The sequence below is a fragment of the Budorcas taxicolor genome, chromosome 10 (assembly GCF_023091745.1).
Source record: "Budorcas taxicolor isolate Tak-1 chromosome 10, Takin1.1, whole genome shotgun sequence".
NCBI lineage: Eukaryota > Metazoa > Chordata > Mammalia > Artiodactyla > Bovidae > Budorcas > Budorcas taxicolor.
The window spans coordinates 4,573,146-4,600,950 of NC_068919.1; the positions used below are offsets into that span (position 1 = coordinate 4,573,146).

Sequence of the window (27,805 nt, forward strand, 5' to 3'; positions counted from 1 at the left end):
GTGAAATTAAATGTTCAACCTAGTAAAATGAGTAAGGGTATCTTTTAAAAAATTAAACTTCAATTTTTTAACCAGAAAGTGAGTCTAAAGCTTTTTTATTTATTTATAATTCATTACAAGTTTTTTACTGAGTAAAGATGAAATAAACCTAACATGACTGTTTGCAATGACAACTCTTAATACCACTACATCCACCCTCAGAATAAAATGTCAACACAAAAATCCAAGTGATCCAGCTCATTAAACTCACAGGTAAACTGAGTTTTTCTGAAACCAACAAGGAGCTTTTTATTCAGAACAACTTTATTAAGACATTGGCAAGGCAAATACGCCATCATAAATTTTATTCTGAGTAACAATAAAGTGCTGAATGATAATTACCTGAACTTTTTTAGTACTTTTCACTTATTTTTTCTTAAGTTTAAAAGAGCCCTTTCTGTGGCATTAGCAAAGCTGTTAAAAAACAACACAACAACAAAAAATAAAAAAGAAAGAAGGGAGGAAGCAAGGGGAAGAAAGGAAGAAAAAAAAAGAGAAAAAAGTTAATTTTCAGTAAAGGAACAGGAAGCACTGCAATCTTTTGTGTTCAATTATGGTGACAAATAATTGAGACCAAAGTAATCCATGCAAGTTATCTTCAAAGGTATACTTAAGCTTGAAGAAAGAAAGAACACTGTTACTGACCTTTGATACTATGGCAGTAAATGGCATACTAAAATTCCTTAATTATCCTAGATGCCTAGGTCTGGCTTGGCAAGCATCATGCCACTGACATGCTTCAGCTCTTTTAGTAACTAAAAGTGATTTGCAGTTCAATTATTGAATATTTCAATGTGACCCATTAAGCTGTGTGATAAACTCTGAGGTTAAATTTAAGCAAATTCTCTACATTTAATCACATCATCGGCACAAGCAGGACAATGCTGGCGTAGCATGGAAGGTGGGTTACTTTGTGAAGAGTCTTCCTTTTACTGCATGATATATTAAGATGACAGACCTAAATCTTAACTGGGTTAATGAGTTAGAATAGATTTGCTTCCCAAATTTAGCACACAATAATTTCAGTGGATTAGAAAAAGAAATCTCAGATGTAAAGAAAAAAAACAACAAAAAAGCTCAAGCTCTGGTAGCTAACCTGTAGCTCTACAAATTGTCATGCTACAAGAGTACTTTCATAAAATGAACTTTGTAACATACTTAACAGTGTTTCAGAGTTGAAGCTGACCAACTGCTGCATAGAAATATGCTAACATACAACAGTCAAGTTGAAGCCCGTGCATAGAGAAGATAAAGCACTTATGGTTAACTGCAAATGGTAACAAGTCCATAAAGTTCGTACAACTTAACATGGGCCCATGAGGGGAGAAAAACTGCTCAGTAGAAATGGTTAAGTTAAAAATAAAGTGGAAACAGGAGAGAAGTTTGGAGAAAAGAGGGAAGAAGCAGAAAAAAAGACCTTCAATTGTATAAAATTCACAAATCAGAAAAGTATAAAGACACCACTGAAAAATGGTTAGTTAACTCTGTCCCAAACACCCAACGCAAACAAAACCAGAATGGATAAGCCTTTGGCAGACAATTTTAGAAACTGAATATGACATTTCATTTCTCAGTAATTCACAAACAATATATTATATGGTATATTTATATTAAATACTGGGAAACCAATCCTGTAAATTTGATGCTTACAATGCTTTAGCCAATGAGAGCACAATGGGATCAAGCTAAATGAATGCTGGTGTTATCACAACAGTGCTCATTTATGAAACAACTGTTACCAATTCGTGCTTTAACAGTCAAAATATCATCTGTGAAGTGAAACGAAGGTCTCTAGCTTTTCTGGGATGTGCCCTTTATAGTATATTCTATGATTCACTATGACACGGGCAGCAAGACACTGCAACGTGGTATGGTTTATAGGCTGGATCAAATTCTTAGCTATTTCCTTCTCGTCCAGCAAATCACTAGCAGTTTGTTTGTGCAAGTTTGTGGCATCAAAATGTGCACCTGATTTAATAAGGAGATTCATGATGTCTGGATGGTTGTTCAGAGCAGCGATATGGAGGGGACTGTTGTCATCAGAGTCTCTGACGTTCACATCAGCACCACATTCTATCAGTATTGCAGTAACTTGCAGAGATGGAAATTTACAAACAGGGTACCGCCCTACACAGGTAGTATTCTTGTCCACAGCCAGATGAAGAGGGCTGAAGTTATTCTTTCCCCTTGGATGCAGCTTAAGAAACCTGTATATAGTCTGCTTTTTGAAATGGTCCTGCTCTAGAGTACAAGGAACTTTTTCTAATAAGCAAATCAAGTGCAAAATGATGGAAAGAGCCTTATTTAACTGTAACGGGTCAGCTGGACACTGAGTTTGTTTGATAGCTCGCTCTATTTCAAGGACACTTTTGCACAGTATGCCCATAAGATCATCAAAGGTAACAGTGGTGCCCAGCAGGCCTTTAGCCCTATCCTGCAGCATGAAAGAGAACAGTTCTGCAAAAGATAATAGGCTGCTGGCGGTCATTGGGCTGAGAGGGTCCAAATTGTTCTGCTGCATATCCAAAGCATACTTCCATAGGTTGATGCATCGTTTGAAATTTCCGGAGTCTGCATAGACAGCACCTCTGTATCTAATATAGTAAGAGGTGTCAGGATGAGAAGGACCGAGAATGCGTTCTCTAATCAACAGTGCCTGCATTCTCATCTCATCAGGATCAGCAATAAGACCTTCCAGCTCTTCGGTACTGTTTACCTCCTTGGCGTAATCGTAAGCCATTATTAGTGTCTGCGGTACTGGTTTGCTAATGATATTAGTCCTATCACTGTACCTCATGTTCATTGCCTTTTTCCAGTACTTCAAAGCCCCAAGGAGGTCTCTTTTTTTGTCTACAAAGGTAGCTCCCAGGAGCTCCAGTGCATTGATCCGTTCTGTCTTGCTGGTCTGTGCATGGTGAGTCAGAAAATCCACAATGTTTGTGTGACCAGTCACACTTGCAGAGAGAAGGGGAGTCATTCCATAACCATCCTTTTCCATCTTGGCACAATACATAAGAAGCATCTTCATAATGTCCAAACTTCCAGACTCTGCACAATCATGCAATGCAGTATTACCTTAGAGAAGGAAAAAAGAAATAACATTATTTTGAGGAACCAGGATACAATACATAAGTGTACTTTAAAATCTAAAGGAAAGTAGGCAGCTCCAAGCCACCCTCAATGAGACATACTTTAATTTGATTCCAAATAAGAAAAAAAGATCCCCAGCACCTAAAATTAATGTCTGACACACAGCAAGGGAAAAATAATATTGGTTAACTTCTCTGAATAAATGAAATGACCAAATTAGGCATGAAAAGATATTCAAAGTCACTAAATGAAATTCAAAATTAGTCCATGGCCCTTTTGGTATTTTTTGATAATGTTTTCAAGTGTATATGCTACAACTAAAAACTGATGAAATTAACCAGCTGTGCAGTTTGCTGTCACATAACTTTCTGAGTCAGATTCCACATTTATAAATAAGAAATCTAGTCTATAAGTATCTAAGATTCTTCAATTTGCTTCTAGGAGTGAGAAGTTATTTTTTCAGTATTTCCAGATTGCCAAGTGAACTTCAGCTTTAGTCAAAAATATTGGTAACAAAGTACTTTCTTCAAAAAACTCCCATAAGAAAAACAAATCCACTGAAATCTAAAAAACATGTGGGTGGTTGAATATGAACTTTAAAAGGAGACATCTGAAGTGTCCTTTCATAATGCATTACTTCCCACTGTCATTTAATTTTCTTAAACATTCTTTTTAGATGTACTAACTGTTCTAATACTATCCGCTTCTTCCCACACATGGATTAAAACTGACAACAGGCACTGGCACACTAATAAAAAGCCCTGTATGGATGGAACATACTAAGACATAATAACTACTCAATTAGCTACCTAAGTTTAATGATAAACATTCTACTTACGATCAAAACAGAAATTATCATGCAGGCCCTTGGTATTCACATAGTGTTTACAGAAAACTTCAACAGTGAGTCACTTTAGGCATGTGTGTGGAAAAGAGCTACCCTAGCTGGCTGAGACAGCTATTCTTAGAGAGACCTGCTTGCAAGGATGGTCCTTAGCTGGCATCTGGAATGCTGCCTGGTAAACAGTTCTAAGATCTAACTCATGCGGACTACCTGCTTTCCTTCCGGGAGGCTCAGCAGAGGATGCCTACATAACCAGCACCCAATCAAAACTCGGGCATTGAGCCTCTAATCAGTCAAATGGGATTCCCTGGGCAGGAACATTATACGCTTACATTTACGTTGCTAGGAGAAGACTGTGCTCTGAATGACCTTTCACAAGAAGGACAGAGCATAAACAAGCCTGCACAAGAGTCCCCTGGACCCCACCTGTACTTTTCCTCTTATGATCCAGAATCATGTCCTTACTACATCACTGGAATAAATCTTAGCCATGAGTACGACTGCATGTTAACTCCAAAGGTGGGGGTGGCCATGGGAACCCCAGGTGCAGGATATGTTCTAGAAAGTGGCTTAAACCTGAATCCTTCACATTACAAATCTACAACTAAAACTCAAAAAAGCACAAGTTATAATAGGACTTTAATCTCTTCACAAACGTATCCTGCTTATTTGTCTTCTGTATCTACAGGGATTACATTGACAACATCTGTGTATTTATTCTGACTCAGCATTTCAGTGTCTGATAGAAGGTTTCTGCAATGTGTATAATAACCAAGCACTCAAGAGCCCAGAACTTCTGACTACTCCTGTTTATTTGCTCAAACTAGTTTCAATTAAACATGACTACTACTAAGTATATTTTTGAAAACGCTCTTGAATTAAGGATCCATAATACTTCCTTTTTTTCTAAGAAATAGTGTAATAAAGAGAAGGCTTAGATGGCATTCTTCTCCATTCATAGTAATAAAATCAAGAATAGAAATGCAGCAAATACATGTATTTTGAATACACCATATGCTGAAAAAAATGGTTTTTGTTTGAAAGGACTAAGAGACTCACATCTAGTAACGGCAGCGGTAACAGTATCCCCTCTCACTAAGAACTAGAAAAGCTGAGAAGTGCATTTAAAAAAATCTGTATGACAGTAGGTAAGAGCTCATATGGAGACAACATCCAGGAGAATTAAAAAAATTAGTTAAGTCCAGAATTTGGGGAAATTTCCCCCAACGACCTCTACTGACTATGGAAGAGACAGCTGAAAAACTGAGCAGAGCTTCTGATCTTGTAGGGCTAGAGGAGAAAACTAAAGTCCAGAGCCCATTAAGAAATCCCACTACACTTCAGGGTACAGCTCTGTGGGGCTGCTCTCTAGGAGTTAAGATGAAGCACAAATAAACCCATCATCACAGGAACTGAGATGGAAATTAAAATCATCTTGATATGGAATTAAAGTAATCCAGGACTGCTGGCATATGTAATCAAAAGCCAGAAGCAAATACAAATACTATTTAGATGAGGCAATTATCACACTAGGGTTCAAATTATTTATATACATATTCTTCATCTATAATGTTTGGTATCTAATCAAACATAATGGACAGAAGAGAAAATCAGGAGCCATAACACAAAAACCAAGAGAAATAAGAGCTAAGAGAAAAGCCCAACAGAGGACCTAGATAATACAGTTATCAAACACAAGACTTTGAAGTAATAATTATGCTTAGAATATTCAGAAGGATTTAAAGTTTTGAGAATTAGAAAACTGGAAACTAAAAAAAAGAACAAAATGAACATTCTAGAACTGAAAAACTCAATGGGTGGCTTTAAAAGCAGACTACACACAGTTGAATAGGCAATCAGTGAACTAGAAAATAAGTCAGATGAAAATACACAGAAAGACGCATGAAAGTCAAAGGACGAAAAAGCAGGAGACTATAAGAGACAGAGGAATCGATGTCAGAAGGATTAATACACTTAAGGTCAGAATTCTAGAGGAAGAAAAAGGGCCAAGGCAAGGCAATATTTACAGAGATAAAGTCTGAGAATTTTCTGAAGTTGATCAACGATTAAGCCACAGTTTTAAAAAGTTTTACAAACAAGAAGGCTAGATAAAAAAGAAACTTACACCAAGGCACACTACAGCAAAAGTGCTGAATACCAAGGACAAAGAGAAAAATCTTAAAACAAAACAACAGGTAGAAATGACCAGCAAAAGAACAGGCAGACTGATAGCAAAGTTCTAATCAGGAACAAAAGAAGCCCTAAAGCAGTCAAGGAAAATAAATGCCAACTCATTTGGGAGATATCTAAATAAATATTGACTTTAAACATTGTAACAGGGTTTGAGATGTGTATAGAAGAAAAATGCTTGATGGTAATAGCATACAAATAATGATGGTAATGAGTTAAAGTATTCTAAGATTTCTGCATTGCTTAGAAAAAGGTAAAATTAGTAATTTATGTTAGACTTTAATAAGTCAAAGTAGTACTATCTAGAAGAATCACTAAAATAATAGAGGGTATACATGCAGATAATTACTACATATCCTACAATACAGAAAAAAAATTGAAAAAATGAAAACTAATCCAAATGACGACAGAAACAAAGACTACAAAATAGCCGGAAAAATAAAAATCAGTAAGGAGATTAAAACCCAAATACCTAAGTAGTTATATTAAATACAACAAACTAAATGTGCCATTAAAATACAAAGCTATCAGATTAAAAATACAAACACATAAAACTCAACTACATGCTGCTTACATGAGAAATACCTTAAATGTAAGAACAGGAAAAGGCTAATGTAAAATAATGAATATATATATGTATCTTAGGCAAAAACTAACCATAAGAAAGCTATCTGATAGTAAAATATGAGATTAAGTAGACTTTAAAACAAAATGCATGTTTAGAGATAAAGAAACATTTTATAATATGAAATTCAAAACAACATAAAGATATAATTCTAAGTTTGTTTTCATCTAAAAACACAGCAAAATAAAGCAAAAATCAACAGAACTACAAAGAAAATCAGATAAATCCACTAATAATACATTTCAACACACCTTTCTCAGTATAGAAGACCAAAATCAGTAATGATACAGAAAATTAAATGAACATGATCAGTTCAGTTCAGTCGCTCAGTCGTATCTGACTCGTTAAGACCCCATGAACTGCAGCACGCCAGGCCTCCCTGTCCATCACCAACTCCCGGAGTTTACTCAAACTCACGTCCATTGAGTTGGTGATGCCATCTGTCATCCCCTTCTCCTCCCGCCTTCAATCTTTCCCAGCATCAGGGTCTTTTCAAATGAGTCAGTTCTTTGCATCAGGTAGCCAAAGTATTTTTAGGACCGATTTCCTTTAGGATGGACTTGGATCTCCTTGCAGTCCAAGGGACTCTCAAGACTCTTCTCCAGCACCACAGTTCAAAAGCATCAATTCTTCAGCATTCAGCTTTCTTTATAGTCCAACTCTCACATCCATACATGACTACTGGAAAAACCATAGCTTTGCCTAGGTGGGCCTTTGTTGGCCAAGTAATGTCTCTGCTTTTTAATATGCTATCTAGGTTGGTCATAACTTTTCTTCCAAGGAGCAAGCAACTTTTAATTTCATGGCTGCAGTCACCATCTGCAGTGATTCCGGAGCCCAAAAAAAATAAAGTCTGACACTGTTTCCACTGTTTCCCCATCTATTATGCCATGAAGTGATGGGACCAGATGCCATGATCTTAAGTTTTCTGAATGTTGAGCTTTAAACCAATTTTTTCACTCTCCTCTTTCACTTTCATCAAGAGGTTCTTTAGTTCTTCTTTACTTTCTGCCATAAGGGTGGTGTCATCTGCATAGCTGAGGTTATTGATATTTCTCCCGGCAATCTTGATGCCAGCTTGTGCTTCATCCAGTCCGGCATTTCTCATGATGTACTCTGCATATAAGTTAAATAAGCAGGGTGACAATACACAGCTGTTATGTACTCCTTTCCTGATTTGGAACCAGTCTGTTGTTCCATGTCCAATTCTAACTGTTGCTTCCTGACCTGCATACATACAGATTTCTCAGGAGACAGGAAAGATGGCCTGGTATTCCCACCTCTTTAAGAATTTTCTACAATTTGTTGTGATCCACACCGTCAAAGGCTTTAGCATAATCAATAAGGCAGAAGTAGATGTTTTTCTGGAACTCTCTTGCTTTTTCGATGATTCAGCAGATGTTGGCAATTTGATCTCTGGTTCCTCTGCCTTTTCTAAATCCAGTTTGAACATCTGGAAGTTCATAGTTCACATACTGTTGAAGCCTGGCTTGGAGAATTTTGAGCATTACTTTGCTACTGTGTGAGATGAGTGCAATTGTGCGATAGTTTGAGCATTCTTTGGCATTTCCTTTCTTTGGGACTGGAATGAAAACCAACCCTTTCCAGTCCTGTGGCTACTGCTGAGTTTTCCAAATTTGCTGGCATATTGAGGGCAGCACTTTCACAGCATCATCTTTTAGCATTTGAAAGCTCAACTGGAATTCCATCACCTCCACTAGCTTTGTTCATAGTGATGCTTCCTAAGGCACACTTGACTTCGCATAATGAACACTATAGAGTTTCATTTCTTTTTGGAAAACAAATACTTGGAGCACATATAAATATTGACCGCAGTCTAGGCCATAAAATGAGACTCACATAAATGTCTAGGGACTGAAACCACTGAATATGTTCTAAGTTCACAATACAAGTTATATTAAAAACAAATGGGACTTTCCTGGTGGTCCAGTGGTTAAGAATCCACCTGCCAATGCAGGGGCACACAGGTTCAACCCCTGGTTCAGGAAGATCCCACATGCCACAAGGCAACTAAGCCTGTGCACCGCAGCTACTGAGCCTTTGCTTTAGAGCCTGGGAGCCGCAACAGAAGAAGCTGACGCAGTGAGAAGCCCCTGCCCTAGAGTAGCCCCAGGGGCACTAGAGTAGCCCCTGCTTGCCTCAACTAGAGAAAACCTGCGTGCAGCGACAAAGACCCAGCACAGCCAAAAAAAAAAAAAAAAAACCCTAGAAAAATCTCCACATACTTGAAATTTAAAAATATACTTCTAAATAGCACATGGGTCAAAGGAGGAATCCCAAAGGATAGTAGAAAATATTTTTAGCTGGATGATATAAAAACATTAAATAAAAAATCTTATGGGATATGGCTAAAAGTATGCTTAAATGTACATTAGAAAAGAAAGGCTGTTTGAAAAAACAACTAAGTTTCCATCTCAAGAAGTTATACGGAAAAAAGTAAAGTAAGCCTAGAGAAACAAGAAGTGAATAATAAAAAGCAGATATAAATGAAGAAAAAAGGTACCAGTGATTTTATTAACCATTGCCCTCTTGTAATCTTATATTAGTAACTATGCAAAGTAGAGAAGATAAACTTGTTCTACAAATAGAAACCAGAGGAATTAGTATTAAAATAAAAATCCATGCCTCCCATTTGCCATTTCAATGTACTGCACATATCTAAGGTGGTATTTTAAATGCTAGTCATACTATACTTCTGTGAATAAGTTATTTCTAATAAAAATAAACCTCATAACAAAACTTCTACCAATCACATTACTTTACAACTCAAAAGCTTCTATGCTTCCTCTAAGGAAGCAGCTGAAAATCTTTAAGATTTCAAAATTCTACAGCATTGATTCTCAAATCATTATCTGTGAGAGGGTGAGAAAGCAACAAAGCAGAAATTTACAGTTTCAGAAGGCACGTTATGTGAAGTAAAGCTTAATCTTGGTACTGGAAACACACATAAGAAGAAACACTACAGGAAATAGATTTTTGAAAAGAGAAATATTTCCCTACCCTACTTCTCCAGCTCCACTTCTCGTCACCTCCAGTATGAACGCTGCTCTGTGTGTCTAGCCCAGGAGCCATAAACTTGATCTATAAAGGACTACACAGTATTCACGGTTTTGCAGGACATACAGTCTTTGTTGTAATCACTCAACTCTACCATATAACAAAAAGTATCCACAGGCAATTGGTTAAATTAACAGAATGGCTGTTACCCAACAAAACTTTATTTATGGACACTAAAATACGGCTTTTGAAATATTATTCATTTTTTTCAAACCACTAAAAAATACAGAAACCATATCTTAGCTCTCAGGCAATACAAAAGCAGGGGGTGGGCAGAATTTGACCTCTGGGGCAGTTTGCCAACACCTACTCTGACCCAAAAGACAACATCAACATCTGCTATACACAAGGCAGAGGAGCTGCTTAGCCTTCCCATCACTCGATCCTACGTTACCTCTTCCCGCCCCACAAACAGTCCTGCTTACTTCCACCTCTGTGCCTCTTAATTTTCCTGCAATATACTCCTCCTTCACTGTTTAACTTTTCTGCCATGTTTCAACAGATTTTAGCTGTTCAAAGAGGCTTTCTTGGTTATACTATATTATCATTTTGAGAATGTCTGGCGAATGAATGTTTCACTCATCCTGATAAGTACTCATATAATACCTCGTGTAAGACATGACATAACATGCTGCTGCTGTTGTTTAGACACTAAGTCGTGTTCAACTCTTTGTGACCCCATGGACTGTAGCCCCCCAGGCTCCTCTGTCCATGGGATCTTCCAGGCCAAGAATACTGCTGTGGGTTGACATTTCCTTCTCCAGAGGACCTTCCCAATCCAAGGATCAAACCCACATCTCCTGCACTGGCAGGTGGATTCTTGCCCACTGAGCCACTGGAGAAGCCCACCCAACATGTTGTTGTTGTTGTATTAGTTGTTCAGTTGTGTTCGACTTTGCAACAATGTAGGTTTGTAGCCTGCCAGGCTCCTCTGTCTATCGAATTCTCCAGGCAAGAATACTGGAATGGGTAGGCATTCCCTTCTCCAGGGGATCTTCCTGACCCGGGGATCGAACCCAAGTCTCCCATATTGAAAGCAGACTGTTTATTTTCTGGGCCACAAGGGAAGTAATATAATATGTTCTGGCCTCACAAATAGGTTTTCTGACCTAAATGGCTTAAAGTACACAGAGCCTGTATTTCCTTTAAATCCCAGATAGCAGTTAGCACAGTATCAAAGCTAAGGTAGATTCTTAAATTTTTAACACTAGATATCACAAAACATGATTTCAAATAAGGACAAAATAACTTTAAAAAGTAAAATCCTAGCAGGTGGATATAGTCTTTATTCTAAAAAGTATACAACCACCATACTTTCATGCCCCTGCCCTAGAAGCCCTAAAAAAATCTTCAACTTATAGCCCAGTTCATTACTTAAAAGTTTAGACAACAGGTTAAAAAAAAAAAAAAAAAAAATCCCACCAAAATCCAAAACAAAGGCCTAGCTTTATTTATTCATTTCTGGCTTCACTGGGTCTTCGTTGCTTTGCATGTGTGTTCTCTAGTTGCCACAAACAGGGGCCGCTCTTCACTGCAGCCTGCGGGCTTCCCCCAGCTGCTGCTTCTCATTGTGGAGGACCGGCTCCAGGGTATATGCAGGCGGGGCAGCTGCGGCACACGGGCTCTGGAGCAGATTCAGAAGAGTGGTCCACAGGGTTAACTGCTCTGCCTGTGAAACCTTCCTGGACCAGGGACTGAACCCATGTCCCCCGCACTCGCAAGCAGATCCTTATCCAGTGTGCTATCAGGGAAGTCCGAAAAGCATAATTTTAAAGCAACTATGTCATGTCTCCAAGTCTCTTTAAATAGTATATTTTTATAAAGTTGTAATCAGAAAATAGACAACTGTTTCCTGCTTTTCACCTACATCTGAGTCATTCTGTCATGTTCCATGTACATATAGTCTACATGAACTATATAGATACTATCAATTTACATAAACACTTTGCTGATGGACATTTGCACTGCTTTAGAATTTTCACGATAAGACTAATGCCTAAAAAACGGTAAGACTAATGCCTAAAACACAGATAAGGGGCCAGTGATTGCCAGAGGGTGGGCACTGAGAGAATGCAAAGGGGCAATACAGGAGTTTTCCATTCCATCTGTATTGTAGTGGTGGTTAAATTACTGCTTATGTTCATCAAAACTTAGAGAACTATATACTAAAAAGGATGGATTTTATTGTACATGAAGTGTACTTCAATAAACAAATGGCATAAAAATTAATCCCTACCTTAGAACCAGAAACGTGTGACAGCTGAAGAGACATCTTTAATTCATTTCCAAAGGAATCGTAAAACCTTTCAAAACATTCTTTTGATTCTTTATAATTCAAAAGAATTATAAATTCCTTCAAAAGAATGCTTCTACGGTATTCCTTCTACCACTGGAATTAACTGTAATTATATTACTTCTATACCTGGGTATCATGGCATCTGGTCCCATCACTTCATGGGAAATAGATGGGGAAACAGTGGAAACAGTGTCAGACTTTATTTTGGGGGGCTCCAAAATCACTGCAGATGGTGATTGCAGCCATGAAATTAAAAGACACTTACCCCTTGGAAGAAAAGTTATGACCAACCTAGACAGCATATTGAAAAGCAGAGACATTACTTTGCCAACAAAGGTCCATCTAGTCAAGGATATGGTTTTTCCAGTGGTCATGTATAGCTGTGAGAGTTGGACTGTGAAGAAAGCTGAGTGCCAAAGAATTGATGCTTTTGAACTGTGGTGTTGGAGAAGACTCTTGAGAGTCCCTTGGACTGCAAGGAGCTCCAACCAGTCCATTCTAAAGGAAATCAGTCCTAGGTGTTCATTGGAAGAACTGATGCTGAAGATGAAACTCCAGTACTCTGGCCACCTCATGCCAAGAGTTGACTCATTGGAAAAGACCCTGATGCTAGGAGGGATTGGGGGCAGGAGGAGAAGGAGATGACAGAGGGTGAGATGGCTGGATGGCATCACCGACTTGATGGACGTGAGTTTGAGTGAACTCTGGGAGTTGGTGATGGACAGGGAGGCCTGGCGTGCTGCGATTCATGGGGTCGCAAAGAGTCGGACACTGAGTGACTGAACTGAACTAATACCTGGGTATCCAGAACATTTCCCCATGTCTGTTCACAAACTTTATTTTCTTTCAGGACATGTATATTTATGTTCCCATTTCTGGGGTAAGTCTGAGTTTCAACATATAAGTACTTTATAAAATGATATATGTATATAATAGTCTGTTATATTTACTGCATATATTTTCCTTTGTTCTTTCATTCAAGAATTAGATACACTATGAATGCAAGGTCCTGTGGAAAAAATATAACAAGCTGAATTTAAAAATCAAGTTACTGTGGCCTTGTGAGTAGTCTGTGCTAAACGATATATGCCAAAGATCAGTAAGATCACATCTAACTCTTGCTAGGTAACTTCACTGATTTAAACTTTTAATGCATAATATTATTTGCCAGGTACTACTGAAGATTCAACTCAGGCATTTTCCCTGGGTTACATGCTTCTTAGAATCCACCTATCAATGCAGGGGACATGGGTTGGATCCTTGGTCTGCAAACTAAGATCCCTCATGACACGCCGCAGGGCAACTAAGCCCATGAGCCACAACTACCGAGCCCATGTGCCACAACTAGGGAGGAGCCTCCACCTGCCACAGTCAGAGAAAGTTCATGGGCAGCAATGAGACCCAGCAGAGCCAAAAGTTAATTAGTTAAAAATACCTATCTCCTCTAAAAAGTGAAATAAAGGGTATTTAGCATTAAAATTTAATGAATTTACCTTCAGCTAAAGAAAAAAGATTAAGAGTAGGTGACCCCTGAATAACTCGGGGATTAGGGACACCGACACTATGCAGTGGAAAATTCAAGTGTAGACAACTTACAGTCAGCCCTTGGTATCCATGGTTTCTTATCCTCAGACAGTGTGTATTATAGTTATTATTGAAAATAAGTCATATATAGATGGGCCCCTGCAGCTCGAACCCATGTTGTTCAAGGGTCACCAGTACCTTATTATACAATTCTCAATGCCTGATTAAGAAAAGACAAATTTCTGAAAAAAAATAAAATTTCTGGTACTGAATTCATAATGGCAAATTTTTTATGATTTCTCAAAAGATGTGTCTATTATATAGACATTTCTATAAAATCAAACTGATGATACATAAAGTGTTAAAAGTTATTTCCAAAGAAAGTTAAAATAGTAATCATCCAAATATACTAGCTTTCAACTATACAACACAGAAACAGTGCTTTAAAATCATGAAGGAAGAAAACACAACCATGTTCACTGGGCTACTACAGAAATGGTATGGACCTAAAAGAAGCAGAAGATATTAAGAAGAGACGGCAAGAATACACAGAAGAACTGTACAAAAAAGATCTTCACAACCCAGATAATCACGATGGTGTGATCACTCATCTAGAGCCAGACATCCTGGAATGTGAAGTCAATGGGCCTTAGAAAGTATCACTATGAACAAAGCTAGTGGAGGTGATGGAATTCCAGTAGAGCTGTTTCAAATCCTGAAAGATGATGCTGTGAAAGTGCTGCACTCAATATGCCAGCAAATTTGGAAAACTCAGCAGTGGCCACAGGACTGGAAAAGCTCAGTTTTCCTTCCAATCCCAAAGAAAGGCAATGCCAAAGAATGGTCAAACTACTGCACAATTGCACTCATCTCACATACTAGTAAAGTAATGCTCAAAATTCTCCAAGCCAGGCTTCAGCAATACGTGAACCGTGAACTTCCGGATGTTCAAGCTGGTTTTAGAAAAGGCAGAGGAACCAGAGATCAAATTGCCAACATCCACTGAATCGTGGAAAAAGCAAGAGAGTTCCAGAAAAACATCTATTTCTGCTTTATTGACTATGACAAAGCCTTTGACTGTGTGGATCACAATAAACTCTGGAAAATTCTGAAACAGATGGGAATACCAGACCACCTGACCTACCTCTTGAGAAATCTGTATGCAGGTCAGGAAGCAGCAGTTAGAACTGGGCATGGAACAACAGACTGGTTCCAAATAGGAAAAGGAGTATGTCAAGGCTGTATATTGTCACCCTGCTTATTTAACGTGTATGCAGAGTACATCATGAGAAACGCTGGGCTGGAAGAAGCACAAGCTGGAATCAAGATTGCCAGGAGAAATATCAATAACCTCAGGTATGCAGATGACACCACCCTTATGGCAGAAAGTGAAGAGAAACTAAAAAGCCTCTGATGAAAGTGAAAGGGGAGAATGAAAAAGTTGGCTTAAAACTCAACATTCAGAAAATGAAGATCATGGCATCTGGTCCCATAACTTCATGGGAAATAGATGGGGAAACAGTGGAAACAGTGTCAGACTTTATTTTGGGGGGCTCCAAAATCACTGCAGATGGTGACTACAGCCATGAAATTAAAAGATGCTTACTCCTTGGAAGAAAAGTTATGACCAACTTAGACAGTATATTCAAAAGCACAGACATTACTTTGCCGACTAAGGTCCATCTAGTCAAGGCTATGGTTTTTCCAGTAGTCATGTATGGATGTGAGAGTTGGATTGTGAAGAAGGCTGAGCACTGAAGAATTTATGCTTTTGAACTGTGATGTTGGAGAAGACTCTTGAGAGTCCCTTGGACTTCAAGGAGATCCAGCCAGTCCATCCTGAAGGAGATCAACCCTGGGTGTTCTTTGGAAGGACTGATGCTAAAGCTGAAACTCCAGTACTTTGGCCACCTCATGCGAAGAATTAGTTGACTCATTGGAAAAGACTCTGATGCTGGGAGGGATTGGGGCCAGGAGGAGAAGGGGACGACAGAGGATGAGATGGCTGGATGGCATCACTGACTCGATGGATGTGAGTTTGAGTGAACTCTGGGAGTTGGTGATGGACAGGGAGGCCTGGCATGTTGTGATTCATGGGGTCGCAAAGAGTCGGACATGACTGAGCGATTGAACTGAACTGACTATGGGAAGGAGACTGTGGGAAGTGCTCACACATTAAAGTATGATGGCATTCGTCAAGAAGACTCGTGTGAAGTGCCAATCCTAAATGCTGATAACTTTAAAGAGACTCGTAATTTTTGATAGCAGGCTCAAAAGAGATAGGAATTTATGCTCAGTTGTGAAAAGTACCTAACGGTGGAGTCAAGATTTTTCTAAAATTAATAATCCAAAAACATACTAGTATTCTGAGTAAGGATTAGTCTGGGCCCGAAGAGTTCCCTTGCTCCAAACCAGATGTTCAGGGATTGACTAAACAATAAATAAGTGATTGTCACCAACCACTTAAATTATACAAGAACTTCAATACAGCATTATAAATATCTCAATTTGGGTAAAACTACTTAAGATTCACTAGGATCAAGTTTTCAAAGTACTCCCAAGTAGCAAACAGAATTTATCTTTTTAATGAAATGAAAAAGTCTTCATAAGAGCTATAAAATATTTAAGAAATGCAAAATGTCCATTATAATTTAAACTGCTTTTTCTAACAATATCAATTTAACAGATTCCGCTTTTCTTAAAAGTCTTCACAGGGTTCAAACTTTGTGTATGTTTTTCGTATAAGTCAAATAATGTTGTGCTTCTCAAACTTTAAAGTGAAAAACTCCAGAGATCACAGCAAAATACAGATTCTGACGCAGGCGAGCCAAGATGGGGCCAAGTGATGACTATACTCCTGGTCTTCGCTACTTCGAGCAGAAAGGAAATAGAAAAAGAATATTCATTTTCTTGTTTGCTACATAGATATTTGCCATATAGCTAACATGTCCAGTAACTATATCAAGTGTTAAGCATAGAAGTTTAAAACGGATCTGTTTTATATCATACAGAAATGAAAATTCTCCATTCCTCTTTATTCTAAATTTAAACATTACATGCCACAGCAATAGGGTGGGTCTACTAGATTATAGTTTGATCCACAGAAAGTTTTTATCCATGTAGTAAAAGGTATCAGTAAACCCTGCAGACTATTTCAGACTATTTTTAGCAATTTTCTTAAGTCAAATCGAAGTGATCCAAAGTCAGATTTTTTAAAAAATTAATTTGTAAAAGAAAATCCAAATTGCTCTAGACAATACCATCAAAAGAGTGAAAATCCACAGACAGGAGAAAGTACTTGTAAATCATATATCTGGTAAAGACTTGTCCTCAGAATATATAAATTACTCTTCAGTTGCTCAGTCGTGTTCCACTCTTTGCAACCCCAGGGACTGCAGCATGCCAGGCTTCCCTGTCCATCACCAACTCCCTGAGCTTATTCAAATTCATGTCATCAAGTTGGTGATGCCAACTCCAATTGATGATGCCAACTCCCGTCCATCGAGTCGGTGATGTTACAACTCCAACAAGAGTTGTAAATTACTCTTACAACTCAGTAATAAAACGGTAAGCTACCCAATTTTAAAACATGCAAATGATAAGAAGACATTTCTCTAAAGAAGATATACAAATGACCAATAAGCACATGAGAAGATGCTCAACATCATTAACCACTGGAGAAAAAGAAATCAAAACTGCAATGAGACACCATTTCACAGCCACTAAGAAAACTATGTTAAAAAAGAAGGGGGACTTCCCTGGTGGTCCAGTGGTTAAGAATCTGCCTGCCAATGCAGGGGACATGGGTTCAATCCCTGCTTCAGGAAGATTTCACATGCAGCAGAGCAACAAATCTCATGAGCTGCAACTACTGAAGCCCATGCACCCTAGAGCCTGAGCTCCGCAACGAGAGGAGCTGCTGCGATGAGAAGGCCTCGCACTGCAACTAGAGTAGCTCCTACCTGCCAAGACGAAAGCAGGCTCATGGGCAACAACAAAGGCCCAGTGCAACCAAAAATAAAGACTTATCATTTTAAAAAAGGGTCATAACATGTTTGTAGAGGTGTGGAAAAATTAGATCCCTTCTTCAATGCTGATAGGAATGCAGCGACTTTCAAAGACCCAGTTTGGCAGTTCCTTAAAAATATAGTTACCATAGGACCCCAAAATTCTATTCCTACATATATGCCTGAGGGAAATGAAAAATATACATCCACAGAAGAATTCGGGCGCAAATATTCATGGCAGCATTACTGATAATAGCAAACAAGTGGAAACAGCCCGAACGCCCATTAAGTGCTGGAAGGGTGAAGGCAGTGCATGCGCAGAACGGGCTATTCAGCAAGAAAAAGCGCTGACGCTGCAAAACGGACGTCTTGAAAACACTACGCTAAGTGAAAGCTGCAAAAGACTACATAGTATGATTCCACTTATCAGAAATGTGCAGAGCAGACAAATTTACAAAGACAGAAGTATCAGTGGTTGCCTAAGACAGAGGATGAGATGGCTGGATGGCATCACTGACTCGATGGACGTGAGTCTGAGTGAACTCGAAGACGAGTGCACCTGGGGGTGAAGATGGAGTGAAGGGGAGAATGGGAGTGATTATTAATGGGTAAGGGGTCTTGGGGGGGAAGGGGGATGAGGAACTAATTGTGATGGTTGCACAAATCTATGACCGTCCTAAAAATCAGTGATTGTGCACCCTTTAAATGGGTGAACGGTATGTGAGTTATGTGTCAAAGCTGTTTTAAAACCAAAGTGTGTTTTTAGTAAAGTATAAGTTTCGACTGATAAAAGCAGCAATTAAAAGCTCTTTTACTGTAATAGATTCCTCTGGAAATGCACAAAACCAGTTCTCATCCTTCCTCTTTAGCCTACTGTGCTTGGCATCCATTTTTCAACCCTGCAGCTGGGGCTAAGCTGAATCTTTAAGAGAGGTCTACTGATGAAGACTGGGAGGAGGTGTGCAGTTCAACTGCACAAAAATACTGATTTCAAGCATTTTATTCCTGTATTTGTTCCTGGTGTTAGCTATTTATACCTATAGCTAATTGGTAAGGAGACATGAATTTGATCCCTGGTTTGGGAAAATCCCCTGGAGAAGAAAATGGCAACCCACTTCAGTATTCTTGCCTGGGAAATTCCATGGACAGAGGAGCCTGGCGGGCTGCATTTCATGGGGTCACAAAAGAGTCAGGTATGACTTAGCAACCAATCAACAGCAGCAACATGTGTTAAGGGAGAGGTGGGAAGGGGTAGGGAGGAGCCCTTTAGGACATGAAAAGAGCACAGCTCCCAGCCTCATCTGCAGGGACAGAGGAGCACAATGGATAGCCGACCACTGCACTCAACACCATCTGCAGCTAAGCTTCCCCGCTGGGACGCCGCGCCTCCCTGAGGACACAGAGGAAGTGTGCCAGGGGATTCGGGAAGCGAAGGAACGAACAAGAAACAGCTTGGGAGTGACCTGGTCTGTGACGGAAATGTTGCTGAATTTGGGATTTCCCTGGTGGTCCGGCGGTTAAGACTCCTTGGGTACAACCCTTGGTCGGGGAACTAAGGTCTCACATGCCGTGTGGTGTGGCCAAAAAATAATTAACAAATTCAACCATTAAATATTATTCTTAAATCAAAATAAATGCAGAATGTTACAAGTAGAAAATTTTAAATCCCTCTCTTTCACTCTTCTCTGCTAGTAGGTATATTTTGAGGTAACGAAGAGGTAAGCTAGAGTTCTCAAAGAGAAAGAGAATTTCAGCTTTCAACACTCTTAAGTCCTGAGTGGAGTAGAGTGAAAGTCGCTTAGTCATGTCCGACTCCTTGGGACCCCATGGACTATACAGTCCATGGAATTCTCCAGGCCAGAATAGTGGACTGGGTAGCCTATCCCTTCTCCAGGGGATCTTCCCAACCCAGGAATCAAACTGGGGTCTCCGGCATTGCAGGCAGATTCTTTACCAACTGATCCATCAGGATTTAAGTCCTGAAGTATACAAATAACTTGTATTTACATGGCAAGTCATTATCTTTGTCCATTACCTTATTTCCAACCATTCTTAATTTACAGTGGAGATTTTCTTTTATGTATTCTTTTTGGATTTACAGTGGGTAACAAAAAAAAAAAAGGATCTTTAAAAAAAAAATTCATCTTGATTGAAATACATCTATACATAAAACTGCCTATACTGTGGGAGAGAAAGAATGCCTGGGGTTTGCTTTAAACTACTGTAGATAACAAAATAAGTGGATGAAGGAAATGTATTTTTTAACGTACACTGGCAAATGTGGATAAATGTTGAAGCAAGATGATAAGTACATAGCAGTTTAAAGTATTCTTCTCTCTACTTTCTCCACTTGCACCTAAGTTAGAAAATGTCCATAATAAACAGGCAAATAAACTGCCTGAACTAGCTCTCTCTCAAATCCTTTTAAAGCTATTAAGGTTGGTGCGAAAATAACTGCAGTTGAACTTTGCCACTTGATACTGGAATACATTCTTACATAAATGTGGTTATGTTACACATCATTTTAATGTGCATTTCTCACTTTATGTTTTTTGCTAATGACTTATTGTGAACTTGCTCAGTCATGTCCGATTCTTTGCAACCCCACGGACTGTAGCCTGCCAGGCTCCTCTATCCATGGGATTTTCCAGCCAAGAATACTGGAGTGGGTTGCCATATCCTTCTCCAGAGGATCTTCCCCACCCAGGGATCGAACCTGGGTATCTCGCTTTGTAGGCAGACGCCTTTACCATCTGAGCCACCAGGGAAGTATTTTAGAATTAGGGAAGTGATGTTAGAGAAAAAGCAATTTCAAGAAATCTTATTTGAGTTCAATATGGGTCATAAAGCCATGGAGACAACTCGCAACATCCAACAATGCATTTGGCCCAGGAACTGCTACTGAACGTACAGTGCAGTGGTGGTTCAAGAAATTTTGCAAAGGAGATGAGAGCCTTGAGGATGAGGAGCGTAGTGGCTGGCCACTGGAAGTTGACAATGACCAACTGAGAGGATCATCAAAGCTGATCCTCTTAAAACTACACGAGAAGTTACCGAAGTCAATGTTGGCCCTTCTATGGTCTATTCGGCATTAGAAGCAAATTGGAAAGATGAAAAAGCTCGATAAGTAGATACCTTATGAGCTGACCAAAAATCACAAACGCTGTATTTTCAAGTGTCGTCTTCTCTTAATCTACGCAACAACAATGAACCATTTCTCGACTAGACTGTGACATGCAGTGAAAAGTGGATATTGTAAGAAACTAGTGACGGCCAGACTCGTGGCTGGACCAAGAAGCTCCAAAGCACTTCCCAAATCCAAACTTGCACCCAAAAGAGTCTCAGTCACTGTTTGCTGGCTTGCTGCCTGTCTGATCCGTACAGCTTTTTGAATCCTGGCGACACCGTTACATCTGAGAGGTATGCTCAGCAAATCGAGGAGATGCACAGAAAACTGTGATGCCTGCAGCTGGCATTGGTCAACAGAATGGGCCCAATTCCTCTCCACAGCAATGCCCAACAGCACGTCACACAACCATGCTTCAAAAGTTGAACAAACTGGGCTACGAAGTTTTGCCTCATCTGCCATATTCACCTGACCTCTCATCAACTGACTACCATGTCTTCAAGCATCTCCACAACTTTTTGCAGGAAAAATGCTTCCACAACAAGCAGGAGGCAGAAAGTGCTTTCCAAGAGTTCACTGAATCCTGAAGCACAAATTTTTATGCTACAGGAAGAAACAAACTCGTTGGCAAAAATGTGTTGACTGTAATGGTTCCTATTTTGATTAATAACGGTGTGTTTGAGCCTAGTTATAATGATTTAAAATTTATGGTCTGAGGCCAAAGTTACTTTTTCACCAACCTAGTGTCTATACTTACGAGCCTACGTGAGTTTGTTTTCTGAACTGCTCTAGAGCTCCACCTGTACCACTTATTTTTCACAATCACCATCCCAATGTCTTCATGCATGTATTTCTGTACTAAAATGACTAGAAAACACAGTCCTTGCCATCAAAGAGCTCATACTCTTTCCTCTCTTAAATGCAACACATTCATTCAACAAGCTTATTGACCAAATGTCCACTGCGGTTGGGATTTCTCTAACACATGCATACAAACACCAGGTCTCTAACCTCAAAGAGCTCACAATGTAACAGAATTAGAATGTTGTAAGATAGGGTTCTCTTAAAAAAAAAAAAAAAACTCAGTCATTCCTTACTGAACACATCCACTGGCTTACCACTGCATAAAGAATAAAATCAAAGTCCTTTACCTGGAAATTAATGTCCTGTAAAATTTAGCCCTGAGTGCCCACTGCTCAAAATATGCCTACTTTCCAATTTCTGTACCCTCCAAGCATATTTCTCAATGTGCCTTTCCTTACGTCATTCCTTAAGGCTTAAAAACTGTATCAGATCCCTTCTGCAGATCTGAACTCCAGCAATCCTTTTAAAGCCCAGTTAACTTCTCCATGAAGCCTTCCAGTTACTCTTCCAAAATTCTATAGAATGAATTTATACTATTCCTTTAACAGCGAACACATGTGATGTGCTCTATCTTTTCAAAGCCTCCACAACATCTTGACACAATACCTTGCCGACAGAAAATGTACAGGAATTATCTGATTACCAATTTGTTTAACTATCCTGGATAATTAAAAGTGATCGACCCATGCCTAAGGACAGTGTGTCCTCTGGGGCCAGTCTCCCCAATTCCAACTCAGAGCCATTCTATAGGTCTCTAGCACTCAATCACTTTCAGCTGCTCAATTTCCAGCTGAATTAAGGACTTAAGCTTTTCATAGATCTGCAAAGTCCTACTCTAAGCCTTTTGTTTGTTTTTGGCATTTGAAAACAAAAAAACCCTCAAGAACAGAACAAAAAAACAAAAACAAAAAACTCAAATAAAAAAGGATCAATTAAAGTCAAAAAGTCAAAAATGACTATAACTATGAAATACTGAGATAAATGTGGATGGCTGTAAGATGGGCTTGTCTAATCACTTCTCATTTAGGGACTCTGTTTAAATAGCAACCAACTTTCCTGTCTCAAAAATCAACTGCTATGTTAAATGGAGAAGCACATAAAATATCTGTTTTTCTCCTCTTTCTAAATGCCATGGGAACCCACTGCCCCCTCAGATAATGAGTTAGTTGGGGATAAAGTATTTCCAAAAATCTAAGACAAGAAAACACTACTGCTGCACTTACCATATTGTGGTTTAAGTATCTGCTTATGAACTGTCTCTCCAATCAAACCATGAGCTCCTCAAGAGCAGGGAATCAAGGACTGAATCTTGTCTTACTCATCTCGTAAGCTGGTGGTTTCGCTAAGTCATGTTCAACTCTTGTGACCCCACGGACTGTAGCCCACCAGGCTCCTCTGTCCACGGGATTTTTCAGGTAAGAATACTGGAGTGTGTTGTCATTTCCTTCCTAACAGCCTGGCACACTCAAGGAATTCAACAAATACTCTCAATTAATGAATGAATTCCACCTTTAGGTTAAAACATGTTCAAAATGCCAACAGCCTGTTAAAAAGTAATGGAAAGAGGTTAACTAATATATTCAAATGCCAGCTGCCTGTTAAAAAGTAATGGAAGGTAGAAGTCACATGAATTTTACATTTTAGCAGACCAAGCATAATCTACTGGCATTTTCTTCCTTCAGAACCATTTCCAACAGCTGACATATAAAATAAAACTTCCTACGAAATTATTCCATTTTACCCCTAGTCTTATCAGTTTTTCCCATTTTTTGGATGAGGATAAAAAATGTGGGGGGAAAAAATCCTTTCTTGATGCTCTACCAGATCCTTCTACAGCGCTCCTGCCTCAGTTTCAATTGGTTCCTGTTTTTCTATTACTCCAAACCCAGAAAATTAAAAAATGAAAAAATCTGAATAGTAGATGAGTAATTATCAAAGAATGGAAGCTTCAGGATCAGAGTGGGGGAGGTACAAATGTACTTTAATCTGCTCCCAACATTCATTAAATAAGACTCACTGTCAAATTTAAAGGCACCATATAAAAATTCAAATACTGCACACAGTGATATATTATATATACGTATAATAATACGTTTGTTTGTATATATATAAAATTGAAGCTACATAAAACAATTTTTGGTATTAAAAAATTACATGTACCTTTAAAAAAAAGTATATTTACAAAGAAAAAACCTCTAGAATTAGCCAAGAGAGAGCACATACATTCTCAAGTACAAAACTGTATGACGATTGTGTTTAAAGGAACAGTTTTCTTAAATACCAAAGGTAATCAAGTTAAATATTGTTCAGTTTACTAAGGAAAAATGCTCACTAAAATATGGGCTATTTACGATACAGTTCTCCCAAATATTATACCTTTAGAAGCATAAAAAATTTCGAAAAACAGAAGGGAAATAGTACCAGTACTCATCCCTCCAATGACATGAGTTTAAAACATGCTCCAAATTGATTTAAATACATGAGTTTACCAACAATCTGTACATCATTAGGTTGATGAATAAAAAGCTGAAACAAACTAAAAATTCAACAAGCCTAACATGCAGCCATTTCTTTTAACCCTTTCTATTCTAGGTATGATTTCAAAGCATTCCCAATACTAACATGGCCAATTAAGCAGTAATTTGTTCTTTCAAAACAATCATTCTTTAAAAGAATGGTGACTGTTTCAGGAAAAAAAAGTCATGCTGTCCTTTGACTCAATACCTACCTCAAAGATAATCAGAAACAATCAATCTACAAGAATGGTTACAGAAACATTTCTTATAGTGAGAAGCCAGAAGCAAAGCAATGTAAAACTTCATTAGCAGAAGAGTAAGCAGCTATTGAAATTAAACAGCTATAATTAATGCCATTAAGGATAACATTTATTAAGCTAAAAAATAGGTACAGAAGAGCATATAAAATAAAATTGCATACATATATCTAAATGCAAAATTCAGTATCTTTAGGAGGATTATCTCTAAGTGCTGGAATTTTATGAGATTTTTATATTTGGTTGGGAAAAAAATTTATTAAAAAAACCACAATGAGACTATCATTTTTGTGACAAATCTTTTTTTAAAAGATTATACTAACTTCAGTAAATATATCCAGTAACTTTGTAGAGACCAGTAATTTTGAGGTTTAGCTGCTCTGAGAGGCAGTCACTAACACAATGACAAACAGAGCTGTCTTCACAGAAGTGTGCAAAGACACACATTTGTTCAAGAACATTCATAGCAGCACTGTTTATTCTGGATGTGACCTAACTGCCTATCAACAGGGACTAGATAAATTATGCACATGCATACAATGAAATACTGTGTAGCCATGAAACAGAATGAGGCAGTTATGTGTGTTGGAGTTGAATGACATCCAAGATAAATTAAAAAAAGAAAAGAACAGTATATATCAAGTAACAAAGAAGGAAGAGGGAGAGATATACAGACAAATATACTTTTATTTGCATAGACTATCTTGAGGACACACCAAACACTGTAAATAGTGGTTGGAGATCTACAAATGAAAGGTAGTAAGACTGATTTTTCATAGCAAACACTATAAACCAATTTGTATTGTATGATTCTTTTTTATCATGTATGTATGCTCCTTTAAATTTTATAGTTTTTTAATATTAGACAGTGAAACTTTCTATAAACAAACATATGCAAGGAAAATAACATTAAGCATCAATATTATACTATCATAGCAGTTGTTTTTAACAGTTAAAAAAATATCCTAAAAAAGTATATACAACCATAAACTTGAGCTCCTCTTTTGGACAAAGATATTTACACTGTTGCTAGTCAACAAATCCACATCTGCTTAACCCAGTCCTTGTTTTGCTCTCAGCACTGTAGCAGTTTAAAAAAATCTGCCTTCCCTCTTGCTATTATTTAATAAAAGGATTTTCTACTGGCCACACAATAAGTAGGGAATAAGGAAACAGATTTTCTTCTTTTCAGTGATATTAATCCTTCCAAGTCAGTATGGCCTGGTCTTCCCTGATGGAATAACAAATGAAATGCCTACCTAAAATAAACAGAACGATGACTCACTAAATATAGTAGTTTCTACTCCAAGGGTGTTCTAAAAAAATTAAACCTAGAATAATGTATCACATCAAAGTATATTCTTAAGTAAACACAAGTCTAATCGTTCAGATCAACTGCCACTAACTTGTTCTAAACTTTGGGGAACCCACTTTCCAAGAATTGGAAGTCACTCCAAATAAAAAGAGAAAATGCTGCTTAACACAGTGAGAGAGGTCTTTTTTAGGAAGGGACACCTAATCAAAACAGGCCTGTCAATGTTGGCTTCCTTAACACCACTGCTTAAAATTATGCCTCACACTTCCTGAAAATAAGTGGCAAACACTTAAAAAAATTAAAATGAAGAAGACGAACTCACCTTTAACACTTTTCCTATTGACATCTGCCCCCTTTTCAAGTAAATACTGAGCAATCTCTTTGTGTCCTTTGTAACATGAGATCATCAAGCACGTATGCCCATGGCGGTTTGACACCTCCAGATCAGCTTTGTGTTCCACCAGGTACTTGACTATTTCCAAATGGCCATCGAAACAGGCAGCTCGAAGGGGCGTGGAATTGGTTAAAGTCGTGTTGTTAACAGACGCTCCGTGATTTAACAAAGACTGAACCACCTTCAGATGTCCTGCTGCAGAAGCGGCCCACAAAGGCGGAGCCCCCTCAATGGTTTCCCCATCAAAATTGACAGAGCCCCCTACTTCTATGGAGGCACTGCACTGCTCTAGGAGGAATTCCACCATGTCAAGATGCCCATACCTGGCGGCCATCAAGAGTGGCGTGGCCCCATTTGTTTTTTCAGAGATCAAGGAGGAAACCTCCTCTTTGGATTTGCTTGCCAACAGTTTGGTGAGAAGCCGGAGCTTGCCATCTCGAGCTGCGTTAAATACTGCTGTCTTCAGATCCATTTATGTCCAGTCGAGAGGCTGTGCCTTATTTCTCCTTCGAAGCAAAGCTCCAGCTTAACTCTATCGACCCAGGCAAGAGTTAGAGGAACCAAAGTTCAGTGTTAATCACTGCACCCCAGAACGGATATAAAACCACGGAGAGTATGTTCTGTCTACTGACTTCCAACATCTGACAACCAGAGCACCAAACTAGAAAAAAAAAAAAAGGTAGCAGTTTTGAATTTTCCACAGGTAAAGGCGGAAACATTAGGTTTTCTTAATTTCTACTTCTGGGGAAGAGAACCATACTTTAGGGACTACTCCGCACCCCCCCACCCCGACCCCGGCCCCGAAAAAGGTGGGAAAGGAGACTACAAAAAGAGATACACAGAGACCAAATGTTTTCGTGGGAGGCAGTCTCTTCTCTATATACGGCAAATTTGACACGACAGGCAACCGGTTTTCTCACCTCCTAAGCAGCCAAGCTTTGTTCTAGTTTTTGCTCTGCACACGCCCAGGGAGAGTACAACCGACAGAGGCAGGAGGCGCGGGTGCAGAAATGTTTCCCTTTCTCACATCTGCAGAGGAGAGCGGGCCAAGGGCGCGAGGCTGGAAGGCCCTGTCGTCGCCTGGATGGCTTTCCAGAAGGAACAAAAAAAAGGTCGGACTCAACAAACTGCGGCCGGCTAACGCCAAAACCCTCACCCGAAAGGTTCTCTTCCCTTTAAAACTACTCGAGACTCAGGAAATCCGGCTGCCTTTTAGCTAACTTCATCCGCCCCGTTTTGATCCTCCCCGCCAAGGGATCTGTAAGTTCCCCAAACCACGATCGCCCCTACATAACCTTCACCTGTACCATTTCCAGATACAGGCAGCCTCCCCCCACCCCTCAAGCTCCTCGACCGGCCGCGACCCGCTCCCGGCGGCCCGCCCAGCCCGTGGCCTCCAGCCCGCTTCCCGCATTCCGCGGCTGGGGGCGCCCTGCTTCCCCTTCCCGCGCAGGCCTCCCCTCAGGCCCCTCGGGCCGCAGCCTGGGCTCCGCCGGGCCGCCGCCGCCGCCGCCGCCACTACCTGCCGGGGGCCAGTCCTCCCCGCCGCCGCCGGCCGTCCCTTCAAAGTGAAACCGTTGTCCGCGCCGCCGTCCGGGCCGCCCCGCTCCGCCTGCGGCCGCCCCGCTCCGCCATGCCC

At 39.4% G+C, this 27,805-nt stretch overlaps 1 protein-coding gene across 1 annotated transcript; it reads right to left on the reverse strand.

The window, feature by feature from the left end:
* Positions 1–156: 156 nt before the first annotated feature.
* On the reverse strand, positions 157–27,799 carry FEM1C (fem-1 homolog C). Its single transcript, XM_052646533.1, has 4 exons — positions 27,689–27,799; positions 27,087–27,254; positions 26,095–26,827; positions 157–3,114 (listed from the first exon to the last, which is right to left on the reverse strand). The coding sequence occupies exons 3-4, from the start codon at positions 26,636–26,638 to the stop codon at positions 1,805–1,807; spliced, it is 1,854 nt and encodes a 617-aa protein (XP_052502493.1). The 5' UTR covers positions 26,639–26,827; positions 27,087–27,254; positions 27,689–27,799; the 3' UTR covers positions 157–1,804.
* Between the last annotated feature and the right edge of the window lie 6 nt (positions 27,800–27,805).

Bases quoted from the DNA above. Each gene is read 5' to 3' on its own strand.
- FEM1C (XM_052646533.1), bottom strand. From the start codon at position 26,638: ATGGATCTGAAGACAGCAGTATTTAACGCAGCTCGAGATGGCAAGCTC. The intron at 3,115-26,094 runs GTGAGTTCGTCT...TCCTTCTCTAAG, and splicing joins CAATAGGAAAAGTGTTAAAG to GTAATACTGCATTGCATGAT.